This window comes from Octopus sinensis, linkage group LG5 (assembly GCF_006345805.1).
Source record: "Octopus sinensis linkage group LG5, ASM634580v1, whole genome shotgun sequence".
NCBI classification, from domain to species: Eukaryota; Metazoa; Mollusca; class Cephalopoda; order Octopoda; family Octopodidae; genus Octopus; species Octopus sinensis.
The window spans coordinates 88433669-88452955 of NC_043001.1; the positions used below are offsets into that span (position 1 = coordinate 88433669).

Genomic DNA, 19287 nt, shown 5'->3' on the forward strand with positions numbered 1-19287 from the left:
GCTTAACATAATATTTTTCAACCATGTCACCTCTAAGCTCTGTACCTAATGTAATAAGCTATAAAGATAGGTTCGCCTGGTTACCAAACTCCGTATATTATAGTGTTGTAATACTGAAAGTATTGTGGTATCCCTTGACACTTAGTATGTCACTATTTATGGTACAATCTTGTTATTTAATTAATTTTTTTTTGCCATTAGGAAATACACTATCTTCAATCTTTTTATTTATTCATATACTGTTTCACCATCTAAGCAGCAGTTTTTTATTCCACTTAGTTCATTCTGGGTTTTATTTTTTACTCTTATTCTGAAGTTTTTAAATAAAATCTTTTGTGTCCTATCTACATATCACATGTAGCATACATAGGCTTTAAATGCAGCATAAATACCTATACATTTTTATTTTTATAATGAAGCTTGCAGATTTTTATATACATTACATTGTTACCATTAGCTGTAGGCTACCATATTTTCATAATTTCACCTGTACCATTGAAAAAGATAAGACTGGCTTTTATTTTTCTGTAACTCATAGCTGCCTGAGTTCCTAAACAGTGATAACTCTCAGTGGTCCTGACCACCTAACTGTTGATGAGTACTAGCATGGGACTCGGATCCTCATGTAGATGCAAAGAATGCAACAGGAAACTAATTCAGCTTATCCTCTCTTAAAACTCAATATGAAGACTGTCTTCAGCAGGCATAACTTTTTTTTATTACATCTACTACCTTCTGAATGCTAAATAAGTATAATCGGTATACCCCTTTCTTTATATATTAAATGAAATCATTCTTGTTTGATAAGTAATTGGTAATAATTGTAAAGGTCAGTTATGAGACTGAAGACAAATAGAAGAAAAGAGAGTGTTGCATAAATCAAAATGACTAACTGAATTAGGTCATTCTACTTATAAGGAAACATGACCATCATATAGCTATTTGGTAATGAGATTCCATGTCAAGGTCTAAGTATCGCCTAGTATTTGTCCTTGTCAGACTCACATTCCTATAGACATCTTGGAATTATTTTAATAAAAAGCTATCTATTGCTCCAAACCTCCTTCTTGTCAGGATTAATAATTGAACTAGCAATCAATATATGACAATATAATCTCTAGATTAATACTGTCATTGCTTAAGGTGCAAGATTTATTGATTTCATACATTGGCAGAATAACAAATAGCTGAAGGCATTGACAGATGTATACAGGAGGGATGACTAGACTGATATAGAATTATTAAGTGACTGGATAATACATGGAGAAGGAGGAAGGGCTGTGATATCTTCAATAGTAATTAGTAGACTTTTGAAAACTTAAAAAGAAGTAGTTATTGCAAACCTTAGAAAATTGGCTTTTAAAAAAATGTGGACATTGGGTCAGGATGCATGGGGATATAAAAAATATTGTTAGTATGGAAAAACAAACATTTGAAACAATAAAGATTGTAATACTAACATTACAGAGAAAGAAAAATCAGATATAGAGTAAGAATTGTCTGTTTAGACAGGTTTGTTGTTTTGAAAAGAACTGTTCTGAAAATCATTGAGTTTGATGATTTAGCAAACCTGCTGCAGGATACTGTAGGTGCTTGTCTGTGAACATTAACCACACAGCAGGGGATGAAACTAATTTTACTCCAACACTCTTATAATCTTTGTACCTTTGCTATATTAATTTTACTCCAGCACTCTACAGATCTTTATCACCTTTGTTATCTATAGCAGTGAAAATATTGATAATAACTTCTATTATAAAGGAGAAAAATTAGTTACTTCAAGTTGTGGGTTTTGCTCCATTTATTCATTTCAGAGTTACCAACTGCTGCATGAAAACATGTTTAGGCAGCAGTAAGTTATCCAGTCTCTAAATTTACAAATACCTGTCCAATCTAAATTTCAGGAAACCTAATCAAGTGCTAAAATAAATAAGCCATTTTTAAAAAATTCTATTCAAGGAGGGAGTATGTTATGACAATCATCAGCTCTCGGGTAGTGTGTGTGTAGTGTATTTATACTACCTACATGGAAAGGATTTTTGAGATCAGTTCAAACAGAAATATTTGCATCCACCAGAAACATTCTGATAATTTATTCATTCACTTTATTTCTATTTTTCCATGCTCACATGGGTTTGGCAAATGTATTAATGAGACATTGTTTTATAGTTGGATTCCCTATTTGTTTTTTTAAGTAAGGGGTCTTTATTTCATGTATCTTTGAAGGTGCAAAGCCAATGGATGACTTGTTGATAGAAGTGACTAAGTGCTAATGCTTGTAGTTATGTTATCCCCAAAATAGGTAAACAAATACACATGCTTGCACCCACACACAAACACACACACTCACATGTATGCACCCCTACACAAACATACACTTCAGTTTTCATCAACCAAATCTCACAACAAGACTTCAGTCAGCCCAGGACTACAGTAGAAGACACTTGCCCAAGTTGCTTCACAGTGAAATTGAACCTGAAGCTACATACCTCATATAAGATAATTTGGTACATGTGTACATCTGTGTGTATGCACACACACACATTTGCATATATGCAATTATGTGTGTGTGTGCATGTGTGTGTGAATAGGCATGGCCTTGTGGTTAAGAAGTTCACTTTGGAACTCCAATTTAGGGTTCCTCCCCTGTATGTAGCACATCTCAGGCTGACCATCGCCTTGTGAATGAATTAGTAGACACAATACAGTAAATAATAGAGGGAGAATGATAGAGGGATAGGAGACTATTGAATCGGTGAGAGGGTCATGCTCTCACTCACACATATTTTTGTGAGAAATTGTTCAGATATACTTTATGTAGTAAATGTGTTATTTATCTGTGCCACAAATCGTAGTTCTAGTTTCTCTAAGTGTTCAAGCTGCATTGTATGAAAACACATTTTTAGATTTTTCTATTGATTCTTGTATAAGTAACTTACTGTCAGCTGTTCATATGTTGTGTGTGTGTGTGTGTGTGTGTGTGTGTGTGTGTGAGAGAGAGAGAGAGAGAGAGTACATTAATAATTAGTAAATATGTATGTTTAGCTATAATCCTGAATAACTTTAATTTTCAGTCTAGTATTTTACACCACCAAATTTCTGGTAGTGTAAAAGGTAGACTGATGGTCAGATTTGTAAATGAGTTGTAAATTTACCACCACATAATCAATTCTCCAAACTTCATCTATTTGAGGGACAGTGTCCACAATATTGATTAGGGTATAGTAATTATTGCATCAGATTAGTGTGGTTAATGATTGATTTGAAATGTTTTCAGGTTAAGTGGCTTGGTGAGTAGTTTCAGAGGGGTGTAGGCTTAGAAGTAAGGAATTAGGAAAAAGTTTAGTTGAAAGAATGGTAATGAGATATATTTTTTGTGTATGTGATACAGAGTTGACAGGTTTCAAAGACTGAAGTAATATTGGGAGAGAAATGAGAGGATATGTCTCTGTTGTAAAGGAGGCTTTGTCTTGGATAGCATTTGAAAATGTATCCATGTGTGCATGTTGTAGTGAATGTCTAGAACATACCCATCAGAGCAGCTGTTCGAGAATGAAGACTACTCTGATGTATAATCTTGTTTAGCCTTTGTATGTATAAGAAACTTGGAGTAGATTTACTCGCAATGATGACACCAAATGAAGATATCTATTTGTAAGACTACTACTTATAGAGCCTTCATAATTTCTGTTGATCAGATTCTTTTGAGAAAAAAATCAGTTGTTTTCAGGGTTATCACTGTGAGCTATCTGTGTCACCGAAGTATATTTTGTTGCCTTGATGGTCATTATGAAAGTGTTGTTTTCAACAAATCTCTCATACTAATGCTTTTAGTTTTATACAAAACATTGGTTTCAAGTTTTGGCATAAGGACAACAATTTCAAGGGTGGAGTAAGTTGATTACGTCCATCCCAGTGCTCAACTGATACTTATTTTATTGACTCTGAAAGGATGAAAGGCAAAGTTGACTTTGGTGAAATTTGAACTCAGAATATAAAGACAGATAAAATGCTGCTAAACATTTTGCCTGGCGTGTTAATGATTCTGTCAGCTCACCACCTTAAACATTAACAATGTTGTAGTGTTAGTTTGTCACTTTCACTGTTTTTGTTTTTAGTTTGTTTCATTCATCCCTCTTCTGTTTCCAGCCACTGAGCCATCCTCATCTTGGAATATGTTCCTCATTAATGGAACATTAATCTACTTTATTTCTTCTGCTGAAGTTATTAATTAAATACTACTCTTATCTTGTTTATTTCATCTTCTTTCAGATCATCAAAAGCTAGAAAGAGAAGCTAGAATTTGTAGATTGTTGAAACATCCAAATATTGGTAAGTTTATTCTCTTGTTTTATATGACTGTCTTTAGCTTTTTTTTTCTCCTTGAAATAAAGAGATCCAACCCATCATGTTTGTAGGCACACGTGTATGTTCTGTACATGGATATTTTGATGTGATTATGTGTGAGATGACTTGTTATATAAATTAAATTTCTTTACTTTTTTGATTGAGCAATTATTTTGCAGGTGGATGGGCACATGTTCTTTTTCTTTTTGTAAAATTAATCATTCAGCTGGGAGTGGCACCTGTTGTTAGATTAACTGAGGCAAGCTGAATTAAGTCTTGCCCCAGGACACTGGCCAATGACTGTCGTAAATGGTTAAACTTTTAGCTGTGAAATTTGTTTAGTACCTGAAGCCTACACACTTTTTAAGTATGCCATCTTATTGGTTTCAACTAATCTATTGTGGTCATGCTGGAGTATTACCATTGATTGTAGGCATGCTGGAATACTACCGTCAGCTGTAGCCATTTGAGAGTACTACCATCAATTGTAGTCATGTTGGAGTACTACCACCAGTTGTAACAATGCTGGAGTACTGCCATCTGTTGTAGCCATGCTGGAGTACTATCATCTGTTGTAATCATGCTGGAGTACTACCGTTGGTTGTAACCATGCTGGAATACTACCACTGATTTTGGTCATTCATCTCAGTCTTAGTACCATTTAACACCAGTAATGGCCATTGCTTATCTATTGAATTCATGCTGGAGTACTGCCATCAGTTGTAACCATGCTAAAGTACTACCATTGATTGATAATAAAACCCATGAATAACCATCAGCTGTTTTTATCTAGGATACTATTACGAGGTCTTGTTGAAGCTCTAACATCACAAGTGACCATGCTGCAGAAAGCACATATTTTGTTATTTTATTCAAAGTTTTATATTCTAGACTCATGTGTTCATTTGCCAGTAGTTTTTCTCTTCCTATTTTATGATGTAGAAGGCCATAGGTCACAACTAAATCCATAGTTTCAATGGTGTTTTAACATTATCTGCAGAATAATAAATTCTGAAGTAATGAAACTAATGATAGAATTTACTAATGCTTATAGTGTATAGTTAATGTGTATAGTTAAAAGAGTTTAGTTGTTGCATATAGATTCATTTGACCTCTTGAGTAAAAATGTATCAAGTCACACTGTTCACCTTATATTTTCTACTTTTATATTTGTTACATTTCAACAGGTATATTATTCAGTCACCTTCAGTTATCATTTTTATATATACACCAGCCATCTGATGTGTGTACATACATATATATATATATACACACACACACACTCACATCCCTGCATGCATATGTTCAAATGCATATATCTCTCTCTCTACACACTTTTCACTGAAGTGGGCACTTGATTGATTTACTGTGCTTGAGAAGACTTGTAAAACCAAGTGAAATCATAGCTGTGGCCAGTGCTAGTGACACGTAAAAGGTGCCTGTACCAGTGACACATAAAAGGCACCTGTGCTGTTGACACGTAAAAGGCACCCATGAAATGTGACATGCTAAGATTTTGTGAAATGTGTTGAAGGAAAGAATTAAATGTGAAATTGATTGATGGAAGTGTATTGAAACTGGGAAAGGCAGAGAGTACAGAAGCAAAAGGTGTCATAGGTTTCATTGTAAGCAAAGAATTGCAATTTGTCTTCATTGTAATAGATACAAGCACATATACACTCAAGTGCAAGAATGGCTGTGTGGTTAAGTAGCTCACTTCCCAACCACCTGATTTGGGGCTCAGTCCCATTGCATGACACCATGGGCCAACCAAAGCCTTGTGATTAGATTTGGTAGACAGACTGAAACAAGCCTGTTGTGTGCACACACACATGCATGCACATGCACACATACACACACATATGAAAGTATGTAGTCAGTTTATACTGATTTTCTATTAAGAAGCTATTCCTCTCAAAATCATCTTAGTGTTGCCTCTCTTATAGTACCCAGTGATGATGATAACCAAGAAGCTAGAATGTGTTCATTGGTCTACAGAGAGCAAACTGTGATGACTGATCATGTTCTAACATTGTTGCCTTAGGCAAAAATTTTACCCATGGCAAAGCACACAGTAAAAAATGACCTTTTTACAGGTCAAATATGTCACAAACTTGCTTCCCAACCACATGATTTTGAGATAGTCCAACTGTATAGCACCTTGAACTCTTTCAATCTTGCTTTGAGCTAATCAAATACTTGTGAGTGGATTTGGTAGACTGAAACCTTGTGTGTGTGTATGTATATATGTATGTATGTATGTATACATGCATCTCTTTGTCTTGACATTGCATGGTGAGTGTTAAGGTATGTCACCATTGTACGAGCAGTGTCATTTGCTTCCAACCTTCTGTGTAAATGTCCTGCCATGGGGAAATATTACCTTGCTTGGAAACATGAGAGTTAGTTACAGGAAGGGCATCGAGCCATAGAATATCTGCCTCATGCAAAGACAGAAATAATTATAGCGGTGTCAAATTGTTGGATCAGGTGATGAAAGTGAAGGAGAGGGTCATAGCCTAACTAATTAAGGAGAGAATTAGTCTAGATGGGGTGCAGTTTGGTTTTGTGCCAGGGAGAAGTACCACTGATGCTATATTTCTGGTAAAGCAGCTGCAGGAGAAGTACCCACCCTAAGATAAACCTCTGTACTTAGTTTTTATTGACATGGAGAAAGCCTCTAGCAGGGTCCTCCAATCCCTTATCTGGTGGTCAATGTGGAAACTAGGGATATATGAGTGGTTGGTGAGAGCTTTACAAGCCATGTACAAAGATGCAGTCAGTAAAGTGAGGGTTGGCAACAACTATAGCGATGAATTCAGGGTACAAGTAGGGGTTCACTATGGATCAGTCCTCAGACCCCTCCTGTTCAGCATAGTCCTCCAGGCAATAACAGAAGAATTTAAGATAGGCTGCTCCCGGGAGGTCCTCTATGCTGGTGACCATGTTCTTATAACTGAATTACCAGAACTAGAGAAGAAACTTCAGGTGTGAAAGCAAAGTCTAGAATGAAAGTGCTTTAGGGTTAACCTAGCAAAAACCAAAGTCTTAGTAAGTAGGAAAGCAGACAAGTCACAAATTCCTTCAGGTTGATGGCCCAGCTCGATCCATAGGAAGGGTGAAGGTAGAAATTCCATTAGATATGCCGTCCTTGAAAAGACCCATCAAGTCAAGAGAAATCATAGTTGGTGCTGATACTGGTGTTATGTAACTAGCATCCATGCTGGTGGCATGTAAAAAGCATCTTTCGAGTGTTGGACCTCATGGAGACAATGTGGCCAATGCCGGTGTTGCATAACTAGCACCTGTACTGGTGTTGCATCACTAGCACCTGTGCTGATGGCACATAAAAACACCTTTTGAGCATGGGGCCTCACAGAGGCAAGGACAAATATTTGAGACCTTTGGCAATATGCCATGCTTGAGTAGAAGACCCACCAAGCCAAGTGAAATCATAGTCATGGCAGTTACTGATGTCACACAACTGGCACCCATGCTGATGGCATATAAAAGCACCCATTACACTCTCAGGGTGTTTGATGTTAGGAAGGGCATCCAGCTGTAGAAACCATGCCAAATCAGACTGGAGTCTGGTGCAGCCCCTCCGCTTACTAGCTCTTGTCAAACCATCCAACCCATGTCAGCGTGGACAACAGATGTTAAATAATGATGATGATGATTTTATTAATACAATAATGTCGATACACATAAATATGTATGTACCTCCTTATAAATACCTACATACATGCACATTTCCTCATACTGCTTTTCATTAGCTCTTCCAAATTAAAAGGATGCTATTCTGCTTTGAGATATACAGATACTACTTTAAAAAAATAAGGAACAGTATCATTTTTAGCCAAATATCCAATGAAACTCAGCTAGAGTAGGCACACCTCTTTGTTTCACTAGTTTAGATGTTAAATTAGGTCAAGTGATAGTGCACAACACGTAGTTGAACTACTCTTCCTTCTCATTGCAAGAAGTCCACATTGTAATCAAAGACTTGATGAGTTCTGTGAATCATGTTATGACAAGGCATTGTATGGAATTTTACCAGTAAAGGAGATAGCTAAATTAGATGTGGTGTTCATCATGAATATTACATACAAAGCAATTATATCATGTTTAAAGCTGATTAAATTGGATTTCATTATGGCCACCTACATTTCAGCAATAAAGCTATAATTAGTTGAGAAATTAACTGATTACTATTGTTATTAACTTCTCTCTCTCTTTAGGGATGTACTAGCTGTGCTTTCATGTTGTTAGAGCAGGATTTAGATGTTAGTAACTGTCTATGTATATGTTTATATGATAATTATAATATTTTTCATTCTGCTGATGTGTGATGGCACTAAATGACATGGTTTTGCTTGAAAGTTGATGTTAGAACAAATCTTCTTCTATGTTCATTCCTATGCTGAAACTGATACTCTTCATTCCTATTTAACTTGGCACGTATATATATGTTGTCTAACCTAGACATCCTACATCAAACTGCCCTCTCTCCATGTACAGAGACGTTGGAAATATTCTTCAATGGAGATATGGCAATCTTGTCTCTTTCAATATCACAAAGAAGTAGTTACTTAATAAATCAGCGATATGGTTTTCTACTTTACTTTGTCCAATCTTGGCTAACATGTAATTAAATTTCTCAAAGTCACTACAAATGCGAGATGTCTCAATCACTGATCTCACATGACAAGTTCCTATTCATAACATAACATGTATCTACTTCCTTCCCATCAAGCCTTTCATTTCATCCTTTATCAACTATTGAGTTTCTTACAAAGCCAAGTGAGACCTAGAGTTGAATATTGCTTCCACATCTTGGACTGTCGCTGCTACTCATAAAATTTCCTTAGACTGCATTCATAAAAATGCACCCAGCTGATTAACAAGGATCCACTTAATATACTTTAACCTCTAACCTAGAGTTGTCTTACTGGCTTTTTCTTTTACTACTGTTACTACAGGGTAGTAAATTAAAAAGTAGCCATGGTTCTGTGGCATAGTGTAAATACAAAAATAAATTTACACATGTGAAAAAGTACCCAGCCTTTTGTCTGCAAGTTTCATTGTGTTATTTCAACTGCTTGAACAAAGATGACACGTTAGTTGACTGTATCCTCACTGCATTATCACCACATTAGTTGGTTGTAAGAATGCATTGAGTGAACATCTGTAGCCTTTTCTGCAAGATGATATACTCAATAGCAGAAAGAGTGGAGATTTTGGAAACATGTGTGAGAAGGAATTCTGTTAAACAAATATGCGAAATTTTTGAACACAAGTTTCTGAGTAAAGGCTTACTAGCAAAGAGAATGATACAAATGTTGGTTAAAAGGTGGCACATTACAAGGTCAGTGCACAATACCCCAAAACAAAGAGACCCTACATATTGAATTCTAGAAGTTATTCAAGGCATACTTCAAGTCCAAAGAAGTCAACACATAAATTGGTGCAGTCGTCTTACATAAGCGGTAGGTCATGTAAATGGGCATTGAAAAGTCTTAAGCTAAAGCCATATCATATCACGTATGTACAGCAATTAAAAGTGGGTGACAAGAGCAGATGAGTAAATTACTGCACATGGCTTCTGAATAGAATTGCTAATGGTGAGCTACATCCATTGCAGTACATAATGAGTGATGAGGCATAGATTCATTTCCCCAGTGATGTAAATTCACAAAACACACAGTACTGGGTGGTAGAGAGGTTTCACCTTGTGCATAAGCAGCCATTCCACAAAAAAAAAAATCAGAAAATGTGTTGTTTGATGTGCTGTTTCAGGGGGACACACATCATTGGACCAATATCTTTTGACAGTATTGTCAATTCAGAGACATACATGGATATTTTGAACCAGTTTTGTGCTCAACTCACTGACAATGAAAGACCAGTGTACTTCTTCCAGCAGGATGGAGTGACTTACCACACTTCTCTGGTATCCATACAGTGATTCCATGGGACCCTTTTTTGAGGGACACACAAAATTTGTGGCCACCACATTCTTCTGACTTTTCAATGTGTGATTATTAACTCTGGAGACACTTAAAGAGCACGGTGTACAAAAAAAAATTCACTCATAATACAGGAACTGAAGGACAATATAATGCTTGCAGTTGCCATCATCATCATCATTTAATGTCCATTGTCCATGCTAGCATGGGTTGGACAATTTGACCAGGGCTGGTAAGCTGACGGGGCTGCATATTTGTGTATTGATGCTGTTGGGAACCATTTTCAAAATCTATGATGGTGAGTCTTTTCCGACATTTGTAAATTTATTTCTGTATTTTCACTATGCTATGGAACCTGAGCTACTTTTCCATGCGTCACCTTGTACAAATAGCTTCTGCTCTTGTCCACCTGACATGCACACCTCTCCTCTTGCCACTTACATTATGCTTCCACCATCACAAAACTGCATACTAACTACTTTCCACAATCCTTCCTTACCAGGTGACAAATCCTCTAGAACCCCTCTTCCATCCTCTTTTTTGTTTAGATGCCAACTTGCATTTATAGCAAGTTAGTGGGTGAAGTAGTTGGGAAAGTCATGGATCCCTTCCTTTTTTCCTCCTGACTTAAAAAACTTAGCCCTCCCCGCAAACATACACCTCCTCTCCAGAGTTTTACTTCATTTTTGTATTTTTACTCCCTCTCCTTCCTCCCCAGGTATATTTTTAATTCTACCTTACCCTTTATTTTCCCATTTTCTCTCTTGTTCATACATATTTCATTTTTTTAATCTTTATGACCTGTTAAAAGAATATTTTTTTTCTTACATTTTCTGCCTCATTTCAATTAAATAAAATAAAAATAAAATGATTATCCATTTCTTCTACTTTTGTCACACCAACGTAGACTATATTTTGTTGTTTTCACTGAAACTCAGGAAGAGATGAAGTGGAATGGTTGGAATGGTTTAACTGAATCTATTAGAGTTTTCCTGAAGGAATGTCTTCTATTTTTACTGTTTTATTAAATCTTTTTTTGTGTGTGTTAACATATTAGGAATGTTTATATATTTTTTCTTGCGAATTTTTGTATTTCTATATTGTTAGTTTTCATTTTTTGCAACTATTGTAATCACTCAACCAGCAAATAATGGAAGCTGCTACTAACCAAGCTGAATCAAGAAAGTGTACACCTTTTACCTTTGAGCAAAATATTAGTACAGTAAGGTTTAAACTTGTAGCTATGTGATTAGTAGTGCTAAACCTTCAAATCACATTCCAGAGATAAATGTTTAAAAAAAAAAAAAAAGAGAGAGAGAGAGAGAGAGAGAGAAGCCATTTTCAAGATCATTGGAGGTATGGAAGGGTGATGGTAAAGCTATAATCAGTAAAATGATGATTGAAGATGATGTTCACTTTCAGTTGCTTCTCATTTATTTGGTGGTTCTTTCTGCCAGCACTGGAGTAGCAGTGAATATGAAAGAAGGATTCTTCCTGTCAATGCATGTTGAAAGGTCTTTGAAAATAGCCAGAGAAAACTAAATCAAATTGTGTCTTATTATAGAAACAGATCAAAGACATGAAACTCAATTTCAGTGGAAGACCAAACAAACAATTTATTTTTAGAATGGAATGAGTGAAAATACATTGATCAATTGGTCTGCCTGTCTGTCTGCTTGTCTGTCTCTTCAGCTTTCTTTCTCTGTTTGTTTCAGAATAAAGGCTTTATCTTTTTGATGTATACACATGTACACGCATACACACTCACATATACATACCACATATGCAGACATATATACATACCACACACACACACACACACGCACATATATATATATATGTATATGTGTGTGTGCATGCACATATAGACATATGATCACTGTATTACCTATCTACATATAAATACATAGTGTTTATGTGTGTGTGTGTTTGTGTCTATATGTGTGTAAAGGTGAATGACCTAGTAGTTAGGATGTTGCATTCTCAATCATAAGATTGTAGTTTCAATTCCTGGACTGAGCAGTGCATTGTATTCTTGAGCAAAACATTACATTTCACATTACTCCATTTCACTCCATTGTAAATGAGTAACCCTCTGATGGATTGGCATCCTGTTCTGGGTGAACATTGTGATGTCATAGAAACTGGGTAATCAGTCCTATGAGTCCAAGAACAGTACTTATAGATATATATATGTGTATATGTATGTATGTATGTGTGTGTGTGTATATATATATATATATATATATGTGTGTGTTTGTGTATATATATATATCCATATCCCAGGTTTGATCATTGTTGAATCTTGGGCAAATATCATTTTCAAATGTATCCATAAGATTGTCAGTGAAATTAGATAGATGAAAACTGTGTAGAGGTCTGTTGAATGAATTGCACCTGTAATTCAAAGGTCCATTATTAACACATTCTTTCACACTGATTCCACAAAGAATTTCATTAAAAGTACATGTGTATATATATTTATCAGCCACTTACTTGCTAATACATTAGGGTGTTTCAGTTGATCAAACAACTGAAAATACATATGTTTACGAATTCTGATCAAGGTCTATAATATATAGATAGATATAGGTCAGATGATCACCTATAAACAGCACAGCATTTTCAAGCATGGTGTGTTGGCTGGTTGGCATGCTATTTTAAAAATCTCGTTTCTTTTGGACAAGTCTTGTACATAACTTGAAGCTTATATCATTTTTCTCTTTGTTTCTCTTTACAGTGCGCTTGCATGACAGTATACAAGATGAAGGATTTCATTACCTGGTCTTTGATTTGTAAGTTTATTTTTAGTCTTTTGTTATATTTCTTTCATTTCGTATATATTGATAATCTGAGCCAGTATATCACATGTGCCTTGTTAGTAAGGTAGCTAAGTTTGAGAAAATATAGAAATTTTTTATTCCTTGGTATTTTCATCTAAGAGATTAAAATGTTCTAGACTGAAGGGTAGATCATCATCACTATCATTTGATGCTTCAGAGTTGTATTGTTTTGAATCACATTTTTAATTTTATTACTAATAGTTCAAAGGGAATGGGTTGACATTTAGCTCCAAGCTCTGAGTGCCCTTAAATAAGATACACTTGTGAGTTTGTTGACTCATGTGGTTCCCATTTTAAAACATAGGTTGTATATATAAAGAAAAGGGAGCTTGCTTTATCATAGATCTGTAGAAATTTGATGCGTATCATATAGTTAGAGTCAGTAATGCAGATATCTTTAATGCTTCCATAAATATATATACTCTTTTCAAACAGTTCACCTTTTAAAAAACTGCATGTCAAACTTTTCTTTTCTGCTATGAGACTTCAAAAATATAAAGATAAATCACTTTCTTCTAAGTGATTTATCATTATATCTAATTAAATTAGGTTGGTTAAGATAGTAGATAGCTCTCACTTGCAATATCTTTTTCACATCATCTCAGAAAGATGACTTTGTTTTTACCCTCATGTTTCACCTATGATCAGCATGGCTCAGAAAAGATGAAGTGGGTGAGGTAGTTATTATAAAATAAATCCAAAGATCCAGCTGTTGGTGATTCATAGGTATTTATAATAGAAAAATTAAAATGAGTTATGAACTTTGGAAAAATTGGCAATGAAATACAGCTGATGTAATAGGATTTCATTTTCTGAACTATTAACCATGTCTTCAGCATATATATCTTCAACAATAAGATGGATTAAAATGTTGGATGAATGAGAAGAGTAGTCATTCATTTTCAATACATCATCTGTTTTATTGTTAAAAGCTTGTATGGAACAGGACATTTCCAAAGATAGAAGACAAAGTAATGTCAGAAAGTTCCATTCATAGTAATAATAGTAATAGATTGTGTGTTAAGAGAGAATAGAGAATATGCATTGGAAAATGGTGAAAGTTTTAGTACATATAGTTTTTTTCATAAATGTGAAGACTTTGCCAAATGCAAGAATTTGCTAGCTAATATGCTTCACTGCTCACATTTCGAAGCTCCTGATAGTTAGACACCTGTCTGTCAAGCTCTGTCTTTTCTATTCAGGTTTGGTTTCTCTATGTATATTCCTGCACAAATCTGATGAGAAAGATCTGTGGTGACATTATCACTTGAAAATCTAGATGTTTACTTATAATTTTATTGACCAAATTTTTGATGTCATTACTCAATTTAGGATCAGTTTTTGTTTAACAAAACCTTACCAATTGGTAAAAAAGCTAATCCAGGTTCAAATTGAGGCAGAGACTTGCTACATAACAAACATGTAATTATCATAAGACAAATATGTCTTTATAAGTAATCAAAACTGTTAACAATTTAGATTGTTGCATTTTATGCTCATTTCAGACACCATTTTTGTTCAAATCCATAACATATCTTCTCCAGCTCTCATTTATGACAGTTGCCTTATGTCTTTGTTCGTGTTTTCATCTTTAAATTTAGATTGATGCTTCTTTTATATTTGCCTTTGCCAGTCAGATAAGATATTCTGACTTTTTCTTTGATTGAAAAAAAAAAAATTAAGAAAATATCTTTTGTTTATAGATTAAGTTGCTAAATTATTGGATAAAAATGTAGACACAGAACTGGTTCAAAGCATTTTAGTATTTATATATAGTTTAAGCACAGGTTCAAATTCCATCTGTAAATATTCAAACCATATCACAAATTCCTTTTGTTATTTTATCAATCTCAGAAAAGGTGAGAGGTAAAGTCAAGCTTGACCAGATTTAAACCCAAAATGTGAACTTAGGAAACGAACTTAAGGTTACATCAGGCATCATAAGAAAACAACAAAATCAGTATTGGTTATAATTTCTGTAGAAAATCTGTAGAGATAATTTTAACAAGTGATGTAATAGCACTGCTAACACAGTATTGACTTATAAAAATGTTTAATATACTTAGTAGTATATCATGGTTGCATAAGGAAAAGTTTTCCTACAGGTCATTAGGAAATGAAATACCTCAAAGTATTTCGTAAGTTGTTCTACCATTTCAGCCACTTATTCTCCTTCCACACGATTAGACACATATTGAATCTGTCTCAAGTCAAAAAAATAATTGTTGTTGTAATATTATTGAAGAGTGTAATGGATAGCAGACTAGTAATGTTGGTCAAAATACTTTCAAACTTTTTATGTTTTAAGAACAAACCAAGGATGAGGTGGGGCATAAGGGATAAATTTTTCCAAAATTTCAAATGCAAATATCAAATAAATACCAACATGTAATAGTTAATATAGATTTACAATCTCAAAAAGTGTATCATGATTCTGATAAGCACTTCTGATGGATTGGGAGGTAATTTTTGAATACGTGTTTCATATATGCTTAATCATATTTGAACTACTTTAAAAATCTGAAATTTCAATATTTGGCATGGCATAATGGGTCATCCACAAATGAAGTGAAATGCAGAGCAGTATATGGATAAAAATATGACAAATTGTGGGTGAATGTTGAAAACAATCAATAAAGAAACATATGAGTAGCATCCAAATAGACTCAATCTTCATCAAAATAAAGAAACAACAACCATGTTTACTGAACAACAGTCACTTTGAATTAAATGGATCACAATAAAGTTTTCCTGCAACACACACAGTCCACATTAAGCTGTACACTTCTTGTAGAGGAACTCTTGGTTAACATCTGTTCCTTTTGGTTGGTTTCACTGGAGCTGGTAAGGCCAGTGGCTACACCCGACTCCATTGTCTGTTCTGGCATTGTTTCTACAGCTTGATGCCCTTCCTCACACCAAACACTCCACAGATTGTACTGGGTTCTTTTTACACTACTCTCCAAAATATATCACCTTATGCCTATGTTAGAAATATTATTATAGTAGAATGTAGGGTAGTAGAATGACAGAATCATCAGCAAATCAGAAAAATATCTTGTGGTATTTGTTCCGGCTCTTTTTCGTTCAAATTCTATCAAAGTCAACTTCACCATTTCTCTCTCAACAGCTAGTTAAAGTAAATGGCAGCCAAGTACTGAGCTTGATATAATTAACTAATTTGTCTCTTCTTAAATCTGAAGCCTTGCACCTCTGATAGAAGCAATTTTTTATGGTGGAATGTTACAATTATTAGTGTTGGACCAAATACATAAGAAGGGTTTAGTTTCAACTTCAAATCTGCAGTGGTTGATGTTTCTATTTCTTCCCCAGGAATATACAATATGTTCTACATATGCCAAAATTGGTTTAATGGATTATATCCATTCCTCATCTTATTTGTGGGTTTCTGCTAATCAACAGTGTGGCTGTTCAGCTGGCATTATGATCATTTAATTTCTTGACAGTGCCTCCCATCAAACTTTTGAGAATTTCAAGTTAAAAGTTCAGTGTCTCCTGACAGGAGGAGGAAATATGAAAAAGTAAAAGTAAAATGTCCCTGTAATTGCTAGGTTGATGTAAATTTTGAAACTATAATTTCATGCTTTGTTCTATTTCATTAAGAGAAGTTACAATTAATTTACTTTTTAAAAATTCCACTCACTGGTCTGAGGCCATGTTAGAACACTGCTTTCAAAAGTTTATTTGATCATTTCAGTCCCATTACTTATTTCAGGCTGATCCTTTTTTTTTTTATCACGAGTCTGCTATGTACTATATAAACACAAAACCAGTAAATATAAAACACACATACACACGCATTTCCATATAGACTGTCATACAGCCATAAATTGCATTCACAAGGCATTGTTCAACTTAAAGACTATAGTAGAAGACACCTACCTAAAGTGCTATGCAATGGGATCAAATATCGAATGATGTGGTTGCCAAGTGAACTTCCTAACAACACAGCTATGCTTGTACATGACTATACACACATGCATGTAATAAATGAGAGTTGGGGTAAAAACATGGCATACTATATTAAAACAGGTTTTGTACATTAAACAAATGAACACCCACCCATAAAGAATTGAAAAGTATATATGAAATTGTCTTCACCAAAGACTTGGAACCTCCCACATCCTTTTGTTAGCCCAATTATAGCTGTTCATAGAGTATTAATATGGTTTTATTGAATGGGCTTGCATATTTTTCTTTTAGCTCAGTCAATACAATATGGTTCTTCTTTTCCTTCAGATCACGTCCTTCAGCAGTTCTGTCAGGCTCTTGATAGTAGTTTGATAATTTAATTTCAAGTTCTTTTAATGGAAAAGAACCCTTTTTCATGAGGTGCTTTCCAGCAACCTATATAATTTCTGTCTAGGTTAATTTTTTTTCTTTCTTTTCCTTTTTTTTTAAATTTTTTCACTCTATTCTTTCTCTCCTCAAGTTTCTTATCTTTCTCTAAGCTCCAGCTCCTCCCTGTTGCTATAAGATGATGATGGGCTAGAACTGGAACTGCTGCTCAGAGCTTCTAGTCAGCTCTGTGCTGAAGGAAGAAGAAACCTTTTGTATTTTCTCTTTCATATCTTTTCTGTTTGTGCAGATTGTTACTGAGGATGAAAGTTGGGTAGTGTTCATAGTTTGTGTAGATACTCCTAGAGTAGTGAGATTGAGATTTTCTAAATTTTAGTCACAGCTAAGGTTGTTAATTGTAGTTAGGGCTCACTAAGGAACATAATAGTTAAATGTCACAATCAACCAATAAAAGTGTTAAGACAAGACAGTTAATATTCAGTTAAAATTGTTACATGTTAACAAGGAATAAAAAGGTTCAGAGAGAAGAAAGAATTATGCAAAGTGTTTCAGCATAACCTTAGACTATTCATTGTCAGACAACCAGTTCATCATCATCATCGCTTAACGTCCGTTTTCCGTACTAGCACGGGTTGGACGGTTCGACCAGGGTCCAGGAAGTCAGGAGGCTGCACCAGGCTCCTGTCTGATTACACCACTATACCTCTTTTATTATTGTCATTCTTTATTGTTTTAAAAATTCTGTCACTAACTTTTGGCCATATTTAAATCCATTTGTTTGTTCTCTCTCTCTCAAGTTTTATGAATTGGGTTCTTTCATGAAAACCACATTGCCTTAGTGTGGTATGGTTATTTACCTAGATCTTAATTACTTGGAGGAGAAAGTCAAAGAAACTGATACAAAATATAGTTGCTATCTAGAAAATATTTCATTAATCGTTCACCCATTCTTATTTGCTTCAGTACCACCATTACTGCACTATACAAGCTAGGACATCCTGTTAAAAATCTTAACTATACCCTATATAGTGGCAAAGCTAGCTTGTACCTGAAATATACCACCTGTATTCTCTACTGGAGTATGATAAATCATTTTTGCTATGAAATTTGAATTAGTTTTGCCATGATTTTTTTAAGTTACACAAGTACATTGTTATATGTTAACTCTTGTACTCAATACATTAATTAACATTGTTAAAAGAATTACCAATTACCATTGTTAGCATTTAGAGTGAATTCTTAAATAGCTGTACATTTAAATAGCAACTTATTTTACATTTAAAATATTCTCCTAGAAATTGGTATTGTTATGTATCCATACTAAATAACTTTTACTTGATTGAGGATCCTAGTTTTATTCAATCACCTGATTCTCCCAAGAAGATACTAAAGCACAGATGTTGTTCTTCCCGTTTCACCTGATTAGATTCTCAGTTCATCTTCTAGCAACAGCTGTTGCGCTAACATTTTGTATGTAGTTTTATACTCATAAACTATTATAATTTCAATTAAATGTCATCTTTGTGTGTGTGTGTGTGTGTGTGTGTGTTTGCATGCATGCCTGTCTGTCTGCATGCATGTGTGGCTCTGTGTATGCATGTCCGTCTGTATGTGTGTGTGTGTGTGTGTGGCTGGTTGTCTGTACATGTGTGTGTGTGTGTGACTGTTTGTCTCTACATGTGTGTGTGAGAAAGAGGGAAATTAATTTCCTATGTTGAGATAAAGTCACAGATTTGAAAAGGAAGGTTAGAATCTATTGGAGTAACTTGTGCAACTGATCAGTACTAATTTGATCAATTTCAACAGGA

At 34.7% G+C, this 19287-nt stretch overlaps 1 protein-coding gene across 41 annotated transcripts in view; it reads left to right on the top strand.

Annotated features, from left to right (window-relative positions):
- Nucleotides 1-19287, top strand: part of LOC115212079 (calcium/calmodulin-dependent protein kinase type II delta chain) — a 429066-nt gene that overhangs the window by 101073 nt on the left and 308706 nt on the right. For all 41 annotated transcript variants that reach the window (XM_036502876.1, XM_036502886.1, XM_036502877.1 and 38 more), the window contains 2 exons: nt 4273-4332; nt 13057-13111. In XM_036502876.1, the coding sequence (XP_036358769.1) occupies nt 4273-4332; nt 13057-13111 (115 nt within the window). The remainder of the gene's footprint in view (nt 1-4272; nt 4333-13056; nt 13112-19287) is intronic.